Source organism: Centroberyx gerrardi, chromosome 10 (assembly GCF_048128805.1).
Source record: "Centroberyx gerrardi isolate f3 chromosome 10, fCenGer3.hap1.cur.20231027, whole genome shotgun sequence".
In the NCBI taxonomy this organism is placed as follows: Eukaryota; Metazoa; Chordata; class Actinopteri; order Beryciformes; family Berycidae; genus Centroberyx; species Centroberyx gerrardi.
Genome location: NC_136006.1, coordinates 24,996,870 through 25,012,626, shown reverse-complemented (window position 1 = coordinate 25,012,626; position 15,757 = coordinate 24,996,870). Strand labels below are relative to the sequence as shown.

Here is a 15,757-nt window from a genome sequence, read left to right as displayed (position 1 = left end):
TCCTGTGGTCCAGGCCCAGCTGAGCTTCTGTGCTTACCAGCAGCCCTCCACTCTTTATTTGGCCCTCAGTGTTAACAACAGGTAGACTCCAACCATGACTACCACACAGTAACTATAGGGTGTCACCATACACTTTTGAACAGCAAAATCCTGAAAAATGAATATCACTACTCTGACTACATTACTATTTCTTGGAGCTACAGCTCAGCCTGTAAAGTGTCAGTAATGGATTACTTTGAAATGCCATGAAGAAGTGAATCAATGTTGCGCTGGGATCTCATCCAGAATGGCTAAGGTGACATGTTACAGCTGTTAATGTAATAGTATAGTTCCCATTAATGCAATAAACCATGAATATAATAACAATGTGCAGCTAATAGTGTAATGATCCTGTTAATACATCTCCCATTAATGGGATAAAGGTTACCTACCACTTCTCTAAAGAACTTTTTTCATGTTAACATAATTACTACATTATTTGGTTTTATTGAAAAGATTTAAATTTTCTGTCATAACTAAACTGATAATCTAATAACAGTCCAATTTTGATACACAGCTGTCACCCATTCACATATGTGGTTGAAAAAATGGATGAATATGTATGAAAGATTGTTTGGTGATTATTGTAAGCTGCTTACATTTCAAGAATCTCAACCTTCCCTTTTAGCATAGTAAAATTGAAATGAAGCTCCCTCAACACGTTGGTCTTAATGACAATGACCTGGAAGAATTAGGTATGAACACGTCTCACTCTCATCAATGAAAAAACAAACCACTGGATTCAGGAAGCTTACGGTCACTGGGGAAAGCAGAAATTAGCAGAATTCTTCTTTGCAACTTTTCAGTCTATAAAAACATCTCCAGGTGAAATGCATCTGAGCTGTGGTTCTGTTGTCAGCTTGGTTCAGGTTGTTAGGAATGGTTTGTCTTCTTGGACCCAAATGCAGACACGGACAAGGTGTAAAAGGTAAAGGGGTTTATTGAAGGTAGGATTTAGAGGTGAAGAGATGAAGGCAGGCAGCCGGAGTTGGGAAGATGATCGGGGCTGGGCTGGCCGGCGAGCTGACGAACTGGCGGGTTAGCCGGCGAGCGAAACGGCTGGCTGGAGCTCGGGTTGGTGTATAGCGAGCTGGCGGACAGGCAGGAAAGCTGGGTGGCTGGCAGATGTGGCGCGGGCAGGTGGAGAGACTCATGGAGGAAATCCTGGGCACAGGAGAGACACGATCAACATGAGCAGAACTAGGTACACAAGGTTAGTCCAAACATGAAAGTGTAGAGCGACCGAGAGTGTGTCTACCACGGAGTTGGTGGAACAATCTGGCGACCACTGGTAGGAACGCCGGGGTTGATATACAGGAGGTGATGAGTGATGAGGTTCAGGTGTGTCGGCAACTCAGGAACCCAGAAGCTGGGAAGGAGAGGGAGCCACGCCCACGCCACACACGACATGCACAGACAACACAGAAAGACAGACCAGGGAGGCGGAGACACACAGGGGGCAGGGAACAACGAGAAACACAAGGAAAACTAGAGTCACGGCAAGAGCCGTGACACAGGTGTGGAAGAATGTCCTGAACTTTGACCCATCGAGCCAAACTCTACCTGCTGTTGTAGAAGACCTGCAGAAATGTGTGGGAGACACCTTTGGATATTGCAGTTTATACTTCACATCATGTCATATACTGTACTTATGCTGGGATTAATTTAGTGGTTGGAAAATGTTTATTTGGTTCGTGTCCCATTCAAACCAGTATGGTTTGATTGGAAAAAGGAGCAGCCAGCACTATTCTGTACCCCACTTTGACCAAATATACACCTTTATGCCATGTTTATATAATTGGTATTTGTTCTGTTTATGAAAAGGTTTCTGATAAGGTTTACGCTACTGAATTTATCCTTATGTATCTGTAATAAACCTTTACTGTTCCATGTTATCCCACTAGATGGTGCCATTGAAATATGGCAATGTAAAATGTGTGTGTGTGTGTGTGTGTGTGTGTAATGTTTGCGAGTGTGTGTGTCATAGAAGACGAAGACAACCTGCAAACATGACACCTAGCTGCTGATTCCCTCTTCTGTACCATCTGTGCAGCATATTAAAGGGTATCACTAATCATATCAGCACTTTGGATGTTATAGTTTCTATCATGCTTATATTGGTCAAATTTGTTTGATCAAACCTATCTTAAAGTCATCAAAGATGTCTCCATCTTTGTTGCTAAGCGCTCATTGCTGTGGTGTTTCTGCACTGCACTTCCCAGAGATCACCTGTCAATCAAACAGTGTGTCCAGTACTGTGACATCTTGTTCTGTTGAAGTTTGAGTTTCTGTATGTTGCTCTTGCTAACTACCCGGTTCTAAAATGCATCACTTCACACGTGCAGGTTAGTCTTGAGGCTTAAATCCATTCTATAACCTCCTCTCCTTCAGCTACATCTCCCCTATATGAAGGAGTTTTAATAGGTGAGGGATCATAGCTTTCACCTATATTTGGTTCATCAGTCTATTGCAATGAACAAGTAGATAGTCCCAGTGTTCTACACTCGGTGTAATATGTGTAATATGTACACCAGCTGACTGTTCTAGGTCTGATGCTGATACATTCCTTCAGTATTTCACTTTACTAGAATAAAGGCAGGAGCCTTCCCACAACAAATTCCATCAAAATGCATTGAGATGAAAGAGACTGCAGGGCTCGACACTGATGGGTCAAAACTATACATTTTCAAAGGACTTTGGTACCATATCCCAACTTATCATGGCTTAATGGTGTAATAATAGGTGATGAGTGTGTGTGTGTGTGTGTGTGTAAAAACCAACACATTATACCCATCCTGACTTCACTGTCTTCCTGTCTCCTCTAGATTAAATTCAAAACCCTTCTCTCCTGACTTTCCAATGCGTCGACAAAAATGCCTCACTCATCCTCAAGGACCTTATTGCCACAGTGTCTGCCCACATGTCAATATGTCTAACTGCAGGAAAGAGAAGCATTTAACACTGGGGAGAGGGACCATAATAGAATGAATTTAACATGTAAGCCTAACACAATCTCTAATGTAACACCAACATTGAGTTACGCCCTGTGCACTTCATCAAACAGCAAGAGTATAATTTGCTCTTTTCCCATACTAACATTATGACTGTCTCTGCACTCACCAATGTTCTCTATTGTCAACAGAGTTTTGATAGAACTTTTGAGAGAACCACTCGAAGAAACCAAGCACACTTACATAGGACACTACCATTATCCTACGAAAAACCTCTGAACCACCACTGCAACAGGCAAACCGTCAGCAATGAATGAGAAACACTGATTTTTCAGCGAAGGCCGGGTTGTTCCCTCAATATCAGCAATAAGAGTAGAAAGAAAAGAAGTTATAGAGGAATAGAGTTAGAGAGGAATACACTGAAGGAGAAACAATTATGATACAATAACTTCCCAGTACTTGTTATGTATAAGCTGCATGCCCACACAATCGGGTGCAAACACTATCAATTTCTTTTTCCGTTTTATTATGTCCAATTTCTCCACATCCACAGGGAATGCTTCATTAATGTTCAGACACTTGAATTTGTTAGTCTGTGCTTCTACATATAAATTAGAGCATGTCATACTTTACAAGCTGACTATTTGTACACAAAAAAAATACTCAAGTTATCCCTTCTTTACCTGGGATAAGACAAATTACAAAGCGTATCATAAACCCAGTACTGTCACTTTTGTAACCATACAGCGGCAGGTAACAACCTACACAAATGTTCACAGATGGGTTCTTTCTTATTCAGGAGTCTGGTCCCGGGGGCCCACAGCAACACAGGCATGGATCCAAGTAAAAGGTGCTGGGGGTCAAATTAAAAGAGGAGCCTGAAGGGGCTGGAGGCAGGGACAGAGGGCAAGGACTTCCACGACAGAACAACCTGGCCATTGTCCGTACTCTGGTTAAGTTCGCATTCAAGTTGTTTACATGAACCTTCGATCCCCTGTAGTTGAGACTCCCTGTTGCCATGAACAAACCAGTTAAAAGAATACACCCCAAGAATTTGTGCAGATGGTGAAAACCAAAAGTGAAAGCAGTGAAATGTTTCCCTGCCACAATAAGCCGTTTCATATGGGAGTAAGCCAGGCATCTTAACCAGGTTTCTCAAATCTAGGTTAGTTGAGTAATCGGGTTAAGAAGGGAATTCTTCTATGAATATGGATGGAGCTGGATGGAGGTCCAGGCATGGTGCTGAGGGCAGGGACGGTGAATCAGAGCTGAGGTCAGGGACGGGGTGATGGAGGTCTGCAACTGTTCTCAATGTCCATTCGTTGGTCCGGCTCATCGCCTGGTCTCCTTGTCCAAAAGGTCTTTGGCCTCGTTGATCTTCGCAGCAAGGTACGGAGATCCACCTGCACACACACACACACACACACACACATTTCTATTTGATTCTGCCTTCAAACTAATCACACTATCTTCATCTTATACTATTCATTGATTTGAGTCTTTTGGATTGCAACAATTTATTGATGCTGTGACTAGTCTTTGTCACATTGGATGTCACATGAAAATCACTAATGTAAAGTAAAACAAAATAAAAAAGTACACAGTCTGAGGCAAAATGTATAAATGATGTGAAATGTGGTTTGGGGTCTTATTCCCCATTCAAGTTGAGATTCAGAATATGCAACACAGAGGGTAAATGTTAAACAGAGAGGTGATCCAGGGTTAAGCTTGCCTTTATCTGGGTGGTTTAGGACCATGATCCTCCGGTGGGCCTCTCGTACCTTGGCCTTAGCGCTGGTTGGGCTGGACATAAAACACAGAATACATCCATGTGATCAAAACCATCAATCACCTCTGAGCAGTGAGACATGCAGACACAAATACAGAAGGATCACACTGCCATTCAGTGGACCAGAAATCTAGAGTCAGTCCTGACTCCGGAGAAAATCATTTATTACAATATTAATCCTATTACCCGATGCCAAGGATGAGGCTTGCCTCTCGTTTGGTCATCTTCTGCTCAAAGCCTCCTTTGTAATATGATGAGAAAGCCTGGAGGGAAAGAGGAGAATGCATACACATTTTTAAAGGGTGTAGACGTGCACTCACTTAACAATGAGCTACATAATAACTAGGAATAATGTGAGAGTTCTGTAATACAGGCACATTTGCCAGTGAGTCCTGTACCAAGTCACAGAAAGATGAAAGAGATTTAAAATGGAGCAGAGTTAGGGTCGGGGATGCAGGACTGGGTCTGAACTTCATGGCAGACTCAGTCAGAAGTAAAGGCAGTTAATTCATTACTCACTGATGTGGGCATCTTGCTAACAGTCTCAGAGAAGACTTGTCCTAGAGGCTTCCACAGCTGGAATGCATAGCGGCCTGTGGATGAAACAACAGATACTAAACAGTGCAATAATACAAAAATAAAGCATATCTAGCCTTTAGTCAACCAAGCTTTTATCCAGCTTCTGTAGCACACATCAGCTTTAACCAGTTTAAAGTACGAATAGTACACCCCCCCCATACAGAAATAGACTGACGCAGCCTTCCTCACTTCACAACTCTGCCATGCCTGCAGAAGTGAAGACAGTGAGCTCTACGCATTTCTCTACACTGCTGACACTAACCCAATCATTTCTCAAAGAAAATGAATAAATAAAGCATGGAGAGGATTTGAAAAGCTAAAGGGAAGCTAGCTAAAGGGATTGAAAGTCAAAAAGTAAGCTGCCAGATAGAGGAATACTGTCAAGACCTCTGCATGATGGCAAACTACAAAGTGAAAAATGACTCTGCACAGCAAGACAATTATAGCCTTGGCAAACAACTGATCTTGGAGCCAACCTGGATAATGGGGAAAATGTAAAGAACAGGTTAAAAAAGGCTCCTCCTTTGATTTGCCCTCATAATCTGCTATCAAGAAGTATCGTAGTGTGACTCTCCTTTTAATGTGATGTACACTGAATAAAAGAATCCTCTCATCCCAAGCCATATCCATATACTAGCAGTTGTTGCCATTAGTTATATCGACATATAAAAAACAATTCTTCCATAAGTCACCAAGGCTTTTTGTTCAACACTTTTTGACCTCCATTCTTACCTGCAAAGCCTGCAGCAGCCACACCAAGTCCAACTGCGATCAGAGTCCCACCCTGTCACCAACACAAAACATCCCACTGTTACCAGACTGATTTACACAGGTCGTTAAATACAGCTAATAGAAATTTAGTGCAAAAATCACGCCGAACTCCATTCAAAAGTCTGACAGTTAAGTGCTGCCTTGCTTATCGGCAAAGATACCTGCAAGAAAATGACTTAAGGCCATTTACGAACGGACAGGATCCATGCTTCAATTCGGCATACATCCAAAACACCAAGCAACACTTGTTGCTTCGCCTGTTATTCCCACTATCTTCTCCCCCCCAATATACACAGTAGGAGGCGGTATAGCAGTATGAACCTATTTTACTGAAATTAAGAGCTGCTTGGTGAGTTATACCATTTAAGCCGAATTTACCAAGACCACGACCATTCGTAAAAGGTATTAAGTAATGTGCTACCGGGTATGTATGCTGTCCTTAGCAAGGTCACATTAAACTGCCAGATTTGGCGGAGTTTGGCAAAACATTATCTCCATAGGGGGGAACGGGAACATATCAGGGCTAGGATAGTCGTCTTTAACCTTGGCCAAATTCATCTAAATTTGCAACTCAAAACATCAGGTACAAAGTTTTCCTGCTCTAAGAGATAGCTAACCGCGAGCAGGTAATTCAAATAATTCATTCATTCATTATTTCGCTTTTTACTTGTATGTTACCTGATGCAACAGCAATAACGCTGGCTAACAGTTAGCGGTCAATGCGCTTTCAGAGCTAACGTTACCTCACGCTAGCTTTCTTCAGCTTTAGCAAGGGGGATTGTCTCTTTTTTCTTCCGTTAAATCCACAAATGTCCATACTATAAAAACACGCATGTACTCACCAGCCGTCTATCTATCTCTGCTTCACTCCTAACGTTTGTTTTCGGTGTGTATTCGGCATACCGCATCATGTCTCCCCCATCCATGGTCACTCCACCTGTGTTCGCCATGTTGCCTTTTCCACTAGTGTCAAGCGTGCCAGAAAAGACCAAGAACGCTTCCTGTCATAAGTTTCAAAATAAAACTATTGCTGACGAACAAGCGTGTTTTTTTTTTTTTTTTTTTTTTTTTGTAATACAAAGTACAGGTACACTAAAAAAAAAAGCAATGTGAGGAGGAATCTTTAGTAAATGAAAATACAAAAATGCAAAATATCCCTTATACAGCATGCCCACTTGTCATTTAGGCTGTCAAAATTCACAACTCATACACCAAACTTAAACCACACAATTACATAATACACTTATAATTACATTCATAATTATGTATTATTTATACAGATTTGGAGTGTACAAACACTGTTTCAAACACCAAACGATAATACAATATCACTGTTTTAGTACTAATTTAACAGCAATAGTTTCATCCTATATTTAATGTAATGATTCCAGATTATCATTATACAATGGATGTTGTTTTGTACAATCCACTGCATAATTTTTTTATTTTTAGACTTACAAACTTTATGCCTTTATTTTGAAGGCAAAGTATCCTTTCTTCCGGTCCTGGCTGGTAGCTTGACGTAGATCTTCGTCGCTGTCAGTTGTCAAGGACGCAACCAGAGAGTGTACAGGCGGAGCAAGAGGTTTCACCCCTTTCTACTTTGGTATTCGCCACGCTTCGCTCTGAGGAAGTAGAATAGAATAGAAGATAGGAAGTAAGGGAAAGCCAGAGACTTTTAATTTTCTCTGGGCAAGCAAAAGAAGAGAGGATTTGCTTTCTGAGGCTGGAAAGGAGAACAAAAATAGGCTTGCATATAAAAGAAAGATTTCTTATTGCGTTTTGCACCAACTTGTGTTTGTTCAATCTGGGATCTCCTCTATGGTTTGCCACAAAGTGCTGCTTTACTTTTTCTGTGGACATTTGCTTTCTCCACCTGGATTCTTCATATATTTTCAGAATTTGCTTTGTTTTGCAATCTTGCATGTGTATTTTCAGGCTGTTCCTCATGAACACTGATCAGTTTTGGGTCCGCTGCTGTTGTGTATTTTCTGGTATTTCCCAACCACCAACCACCAGCCGAGCGTCATTGGTGAGGAGTGAAGCTCCATGATGAACCAGGGAACAAAGAAATACATTCTTTGTTGTTCACAACTGGTTTAACTGTGCTGTTGTCATTGAACTGTGACTTCCAACTTCCAACTATAAGCTTTTGTATCCTGATACTGACCCAAGTAGCCTGATTACAGAATAGTAGCTTGCCTTCAGATTCACTGTAACGAATACTAACAAGAACACCCACAATTAGGACTCATCTACTATAAGTTAAAAATACTGTACTTTGGTGTAACAAATGTGTGTGTGTGTGTGTGTGTGTGTGTGTGTGTGTGTGTGTGTGTGTGTGTGTGTCTGCTGCAGCAAAACAACTAAACATCATCAGCAGAGAGAAATTCCCTGTTTTTTCTCATCATCACTGTCTGAATACTACTGATCCTCAAGCTTTTTGTAATAGCCTATTACCAACTTTTAAAAAATGTTATGTTTATGCATTAAGTGTGAATATACGGTGAATAGTTGGTATAATTAAGACCTCATTAACTTAAGACTAACAATGAAGGTCTTCTAAATAAGAATAAATATAAATGTCACAGATAAACCTTTGGAAATTTGCCATTTAGAGATATACTGTTCATAAGAGAAGAAGATCTTAGGTGAGGATTATTGAATTTATTCTGATGCATCTGAAATCAACCTGCATGTTCCATGCCGCCCCACTAGATGGTGCCATTGAAATGTGTCTGAAAGTGTAAATTGTGTGTGTTTTTCAGCGCACTTTGTCAACAGTGTGTGTGCATGTGTTTGTGTTTATGTTTGTAATTGTGTTTGTATGTGTTTGTGTGTATCTGTGTGTCTGTTAATTGTTCTGAATATGAAAAGGTTTCTGATGAAGAGAGATGATTGTATTTATTCTGATGGATTTGAAATTAGCCTTCCTTCAGTGTGTGGTGTGTGCATGTGTTGTATATGTATTTGTGTGTTTGTGTCTGTGTTGATGTTTGTGTTTTTGTTTGTTTGTATTTCTGTTTGTTTGTGTGTGTGTGTTTGTGTGTGTGTACTTGTGCCGCTGTACTTTGTCACTGCTCTGGACCCTTGACATCATTACTGGTCCAGATGGAGTCCCAGTGCTGCGAGCTGGAGAACAGAGGACCTGAAGGAGCCCTGGAGAACAGAGGACCTGATGGAGGCCTGTGCCTCGGAGGCGGATTCTATTGTCCCTGGTAATTGGATTTGGTCTGGGAGGAGAGACGGCTGTCAGTGAGAGGCTGGGATCATTAGGTGTGAATGAGACGTGTGCCGCTTCATCTGGGTCTGATCACACACACACACACACACACACACACACACACACACACACATTAGTATTATGCTGTTCAGTGGAAGCCAAATACACACACACACACACACACACACACACACATATATATAAGTGATCAATAATATGCTGGTTGTCTGTAGGAAGGCCTTAATGTGAATTGATTCTATGTGATATTTTGATCAGATTCCACACAAGTATGGGCTAATGCTAACAATGTTAGCATTAGCAGAGTTAGCATTAGTGATGTGCATTAAAACACACAATTATCATCATCGTCATTTTGTATACACACACACACACACACACACACACACACACACAGTTGTCCCAAAGTCCACCTCTCAATGGGACACTGACAAACACACACACACACACACACAAACAAAACCCATGCCACGCTTTCCAGCAGAATTACCAGTTTACACTTAACTACATATGATGAATGTGTTATTAACTTATGTTTGCCGTCCCAAACGAGACACATGTTGAAAGTGACACGTCTTTTTTAAGAGTGTAATCCCCAAACATGAAATAAAACCCTGGCAATACAGGAAACACAGTACTGAACAGTTCTGGGATCTGAGAGGAACGTCCTTCACAAGCTTCACCTTCACACATATTAATAACATGTATAACTCCCCTATGTGAAAATGCATACTTGTCCTTTTGGGATTTTTTGAGGGGGACAAAATATCATCTATCAGCAGCATCAATCCAAAACTATTGGTATCAGCCTTTAAAAAAACACATTGGTTTTGCTTCCAGGTTTTGATGATGGCAGGCAGCACTCTTTCTAGTGAACAAACACACCTATCACATTATGTTAAGCACTCCAGTATGCATTGTTTGCCGACCACACACAGAGTCTCTCCTGTTATTTAGCATGTTACCCATATCACCTGACCCAGTTCATATAAAGGTCTACAATGCAGCAGTGTGCAGGCGGCATTAGACGGCAGCAGACTCTGTTCATACAAACAAACCCTTTCAGATAAGGCACATCAAATTCTCATGAAATCATTTCCCATTTCCTTTGTATGGAGTGAAAAAAGGAAGATAGTGCTGTGTTTTCCATTATGTGTGTGTGTGTGTGTGTGTGTGTATGTCCAACTTAATCTCTGCGAGAGGGAACACGTACAGAACACACACACACACATACACACAGTTGTTTCCATGGGGACCAAGCAGCCACTCTGCTCTTCAATAGCGGGTGTGTGAGTCGAGGTAGATGCCTATTGTGTGTGTTGGGGGGGGGGGGGGGGGGGGGGGGGGGCAAAACACTAGACAGATGAAAGCACTGCCATCCTTCAATCCAATCATAATTTAGTCATCATTGGAGGAGGGTATGATCAAAATACAGAGGGAAATAGGTAAGACTGACAGGAGGGAGGGAGCGAGAGAGAGAGAGAGAGAGAGAGAGAGAGAGAGAGAGACTTAAGTGCATGGGTTAAGGGAGGGGGGCGGGCGAGAGTGCTGTTAGATGGAAAATGAGAGGGGGGTTCGTGAACAGAGATGGTCTTATTCTTGAAGTTGATACTCTTATTTGTTGTATCAATCCCTATAGCCAGGCACTTAGTCTAAAAGGATTTCTATAGCTCAGACACAGCCATGCTGCCAGCAGAGACAGTGGACTTGGTAATAGGCACCACTTTACAGAAGCTGGGTTTCAATATAAATATATATCTCTCTCTATATATATATTGCAAAATTCTGATGTATCGAATAAAAAAAGCTGAATGGAAATGGCAAAATTTGCTAAAACTTTCTCCAATAACTAAAAAAGTTTCTACACTCACTTGAAGCAGGAAATTATTTTTTTTTTGTAAAGAAATTATGTGATAAACAGTGATAGAAATGCATTTGTCAAATATATAATGATGTTGGCTTGGTATGATTGGCTCAATGAATGGTTCAACTTCATTGCACAACAGTTCAAAAGTGGCTGCGGACGTTCTGAAACGGTTATACAGCACAGTTTGTGTATTGGAATATTACCAAGTACATTACTTTGTTTTCATATTTGGTGAAAGGATGAAATGTTTCAACAGCAGCAGAGACTAAAGACCAATAACAACCTGTCCAATACTTTGTCATTGAGGAATACAGATGCATCACCACCTTGGATAGAACCGTATTTGTGTGCATTTATTCCAGTGTCAGCTCTTAAAGATTTGTATTTATTATTTATTTTTCATTTTATTTATTGTGCTATTTCAAATGTTTGTGTAACATTCTCTTGACAGTCGGATGGAAACATGGTTATGTTTTCCAGTAGTCAAATCTGATATTTCATGTTTCATAGGAGAATAATAACGTTTTTGTGTTTCATCTGTACACAAGGGAAGCATCAGTCAATCATAATCAGATTTCTACTGTATGCCATAAAGTAACATTACATAAACTAATGGACACTGGTAAATTGACAAAAGAGGACTACCATGCCCAATGGTGATATGTTGTTTGTTTATGATTTGTTGAATATTGGCCTGTTCAATCTTGTTATTAACCAGGTATAAAAATCTCTTTTTCAAAGGAGTCCTGAAAGCAGCAACAACACACATAAACGTTGCAGACAACCAACATAGAACACATGATATAAACTGAAAAAACAATCAAAATCTTGTGCAAAAATTCACTACATAAGCCATCAAAGGCATATGCAAATAAATGCAAAAAAATAAATATCCATTTTGCTGCTCTCTATCGCCAGTTGATGCAACACAATAGTAATTGAACCTATAGGCAGTTCATGAAAGCTTTTACATTTGCTGTTGTAAACACCTCCAGTGTCTGGTCGATCCTCTGGCGCACAGGAAGTGATGCGTTTATGTTTCCAGCAGCAACAACAGCGGTTTGTCTGGAATAAACAGAGAAGAACTGGGTAGTTAGCATGAGCAGTGATAGCCACCATGGCTGAACAGACAAAGAAAAGTGCGGCGCCTACAGAAACTCAAACTGCATCAACAGAAAATCCAAAGAAAAAGACGTCACAGTACTGGACACACTGTTTGATTGACAGGTGACCTCTGGGAAGAGCAGTGCAGAAACACCACAGCAGATTTCCACTTAAAGTGAGGTTTTTGTTTTCATCTATTTATGACAAATCTCTCTCTCCAGAAGAGCACTCTGCCCTTTCACTTCAGTCTATAAAAATGTGCCTCAGTCACAGAGGCAAGCCAACCGCTGACACTCAAACCAGGTGAAACCACAGTGAAGGGAGTTTTGTCGGCGGAGCCAGGTTTACATGGAGGGCCCTATGTAGGTCAGGCCCAATATGGCGTCTAGCAGTTTACAGCTGAGACTCGCAGGACCATTATCCTCCAACAATGCTGCAGAGAGAGGAACGCACCGGAGCCCATAAGGCCGGCCGGGCCCTCCACTCCTTCATTAGGGAGAACTTTTTAAACAAACTCAGACAAAGAGCGTTCACAGACGGGATGGAGGGGTGGGGGGATGGTGGTGGTCGTGGCTTGAACTGGGCTTTGACTGATATGGGCTTATGAAGGCAGATACTGATATTTTTGGTATTTGAGCTGATAGTCAGTAATTAGTGCTGATGTTTAACATCTTTAAAGTTAAAATATCCAGAAAATGACAAGTATTCAGCATTTCCCTCAGAGTTTTATTCTTGTCAGGGTGGAAAAAGCCTTTGAAACAGCATTTAAACCATGGGACACTGAAACTCTTCATTGAAACCAATAATAATAATAATAACAACAACAACAACAACAATAATAACTGTATGTTTTATTGCATAGTTATGCAGAATATGATCAAAATGTTGCATTAGAACCAAATAAGGTTAAGGGCTTCCCATAGATAACCAGCGTAACATTGATTAATTCTCCAATAAATATGTCATCAATCAAACTGTATCATATCCATCATACTGACATATTGGAGGTGGACAACACTGGCTGCCTGAGGCCAGTATCGGCCCCAGATATCGGTCTAACCCTGGTTGGAGCACAGGTTTGGGGATAATTACTGTGTGTCTCTCTTGCCGGGCTGAAAGAGACTTGAATAATGTTTCTCTTTCTGCTGGTCTGGCACAATGGGCGCCGGGGCAGCTTCAAGCACCACCAGCTCTGGCCATTAAGGGGAAACTACACTCCCCCTCTGTTTTCTCCTCCACTCTCACCTCCTCTCTCCATCCCCTCACTCGGTCAGATCTGTCATTAGAGGAATATCTCATGACCTTTGTTTGTGAGACCATGAAGTCTGCCCCCTGCTGCCGTCACCTCCTATGGTGTAATATTGTCATCATGCCATTGAGGGATTTTATGCACTATCATCACCATGAAAATAACAGAAATGTTAAGTGCAGTACACATCAATCAGAGATGGAGAATGGGGAACATGCAAATTGCTATTAAAATGAGGTGAAACTTTATTAAACCCTGTGGGCAAACTGAGCTGCTGAAATAGAGCAAAGAAGAATAGATTATAAAATATAGAAAATTACGTATTGAAATGGGTATGGAACATAACACAACCAACAATTCCAGCCAAGTATTAACTAGAAAAGTAAAAAAAAAAAAAAAAAAAAGAATTACAACATTATTTTGCCGTTGTTTGCTGTTGTTACTTTACAAAAATGAATGAAAAATACAAGCTACGGCAAAGTATCAGCGTCTATTATCATCTACCAACAAAGCTTCAAAACCTGTGTATATCGACTACATTTCTGACTGACTGACCATATTATTATTATTTGGTCAGTGTGATAAATTGGTATGGTGAGTACCACACCTTGCCTTGGGGCATCTAAACTGCCGTGATCCCTACAAGAAGAAGAAGAAGAAGAATTCCACACCTTACCATACCCCATACCAGTAAACGTCCACGTCAATCATGTGTCCAGTACTGTGTGGTTACTGGACGGAACCTTCATCCTGTAACCTCAGTTCCAGTCGGATGACATTAGCGGTGACGGACTAGCAGATGACATATTGGTAAACATACTAAGGTGAGTCCCGAATTGTGAATTACATTTTCTACAGGGCAACAGTTTTACCACAAAGTAATAGCTGTGCAAATCGACTGGTAAATGATGGTGAAGATTTGAGTGAGGTGACAGTTTTATCGTGGTGTCTGGAATGACATTGCCCAAGGATGGAGAGATGCTAGCGTTAGCTTACTAGCTAACTAGCCAGCTCAAATCACATTAGCCTGGTACTGAGAAGCTGGCGTTATTTGGTTAGCTTTCAAAATAGCCCAGCAACCTTTTTATTTATGTAGCATTGTCATGATAAACAAGATGTATTAGCTAGCTTTCATAGCACGGCATTTTGAACTAACCCACAGTTTGACCGTCGCTTCACCTCTGTCAAAACTGCAGAAGTGGCTTTGCCTCTGTGATGCTGACAGTATTTTGCTATGGAAAAAGGAACTGTCGGAGGCAAACAAAGCACGCGCGCGCGCGCGCGCGCACACACACACACACACACACACACACACACACACACACACACACACCACCCTAACACACACACACACACACACACACACTGTAAGCAACTGTTCTGAGACTTGAGTCAGATTATATGAGTCACTAACTGCTGTGAGCTTGACTAAGGTGGCACCAGTGTCTGAAACTAAAGTGGTGAGGTAAGCTAGCTAACGTAGCAGAGTTCAGAACGAATGAGGCATCCAGTGCTTGCTGGAAATAAAAAGAGAATGGACGCTGTACTGAAAATAGGTTTTCGGTGGCTGTTGTTTTATTTTGGATATCAAGCAGGACATTGCTGCTTTGGGGAGAAAGTGTGCATCAGCATGTAGTTTTTAATTCAGTTTTTAGAAAGCTTCCGTGCTCTCGGCTATTTTCCCTCAAGACAAGCCCCATAAACATCACATCTTGGCAACTTAAGTATCATAGAAAATCTCAACTTTCCCAGTCATATTTACCCATTTGTAGGGTCCTTCATATGCATTCAGTTCCTAATATTGATATTTACTGCAGCACTGCAATGCAACCTTAGACACACACATGGGCTTACTGCTTCAGACTGTTCAGTGTTCTAACTTTTTTTCTAACATTTTCATGTTATGGACCCCCAAATACAGACATTAGGCCACAGACCTTCATTTTTATAGTCATTCTTATATATTATCTTATATATTCTATGATCAGGATAACTTATGGGGAATTAAATTATAGTGAAATTAAACTAGGCTATTCCTGATTTTGTTAGTTGATCTCTGTACATTAGGTTTAGACTGACATATGGAGTCATATTGGTCATTTATTAAAAATGGGATATCAACAAGTAAGTGTTGTCCGTCTCTGATATGATGGATATGATGCAGTTT

The 15,757-nt window shown here is 41.0% G+C and overlaps 1 protein-coding gene and 1 long non-coding RNA gene across 2 annotated transcripts; both read right to left on the bottom strand.

The window, feature by feature from the left end:
• Window positions 1-961: 961 nt before the first annotated feature.
• On the bottom strand, window positions 962-1,544 carry LOC144539934 (uncharacterized). The gene is made up of 2 exons (XR_013505163.1): window positions 1,298-1,544; window positions 962-1,203 (listed from the first exon to the last, which is right to left on the bottom strand). It is a non-coding gene; the product is annotated as an uncharacterized LOC144539934 (long non-coding RNA).
• A 1,876-nt stretch (window positions 1,545-3,420) lies between these two features.
• On the bottom strand, window positions 3,421-7,085 carry dnajc15 (DnaJ (Hsp40) homolog, subfamily C, member 15). Its single transcript, XM_071903719.2, has 6 exons — window positions 6,972-7,085; window positions 6,091-6,142; window positions 5,299-5,372; window positions 4,966-5,042; window positions 4,723-4,793; window positions 3,421-4,393 (listed from the first exon to the last, which is right to left on the bottom strand). The coding sequence occupies exons 1-6, from the start codon at window positions 7,077-7,079 to the stop codon at window positions 4,323-4,325; spliced, it is 453 nt and encodes a 150-aa protein (XP_071759820.1). The 5' UTR covers window positions 7,080-7,085; the 3' UTR covers window positions 3,421-4,322.
• Between the last annotated feature and the right edge of the window lie 8,672 nt (window positions 7,086-15,757).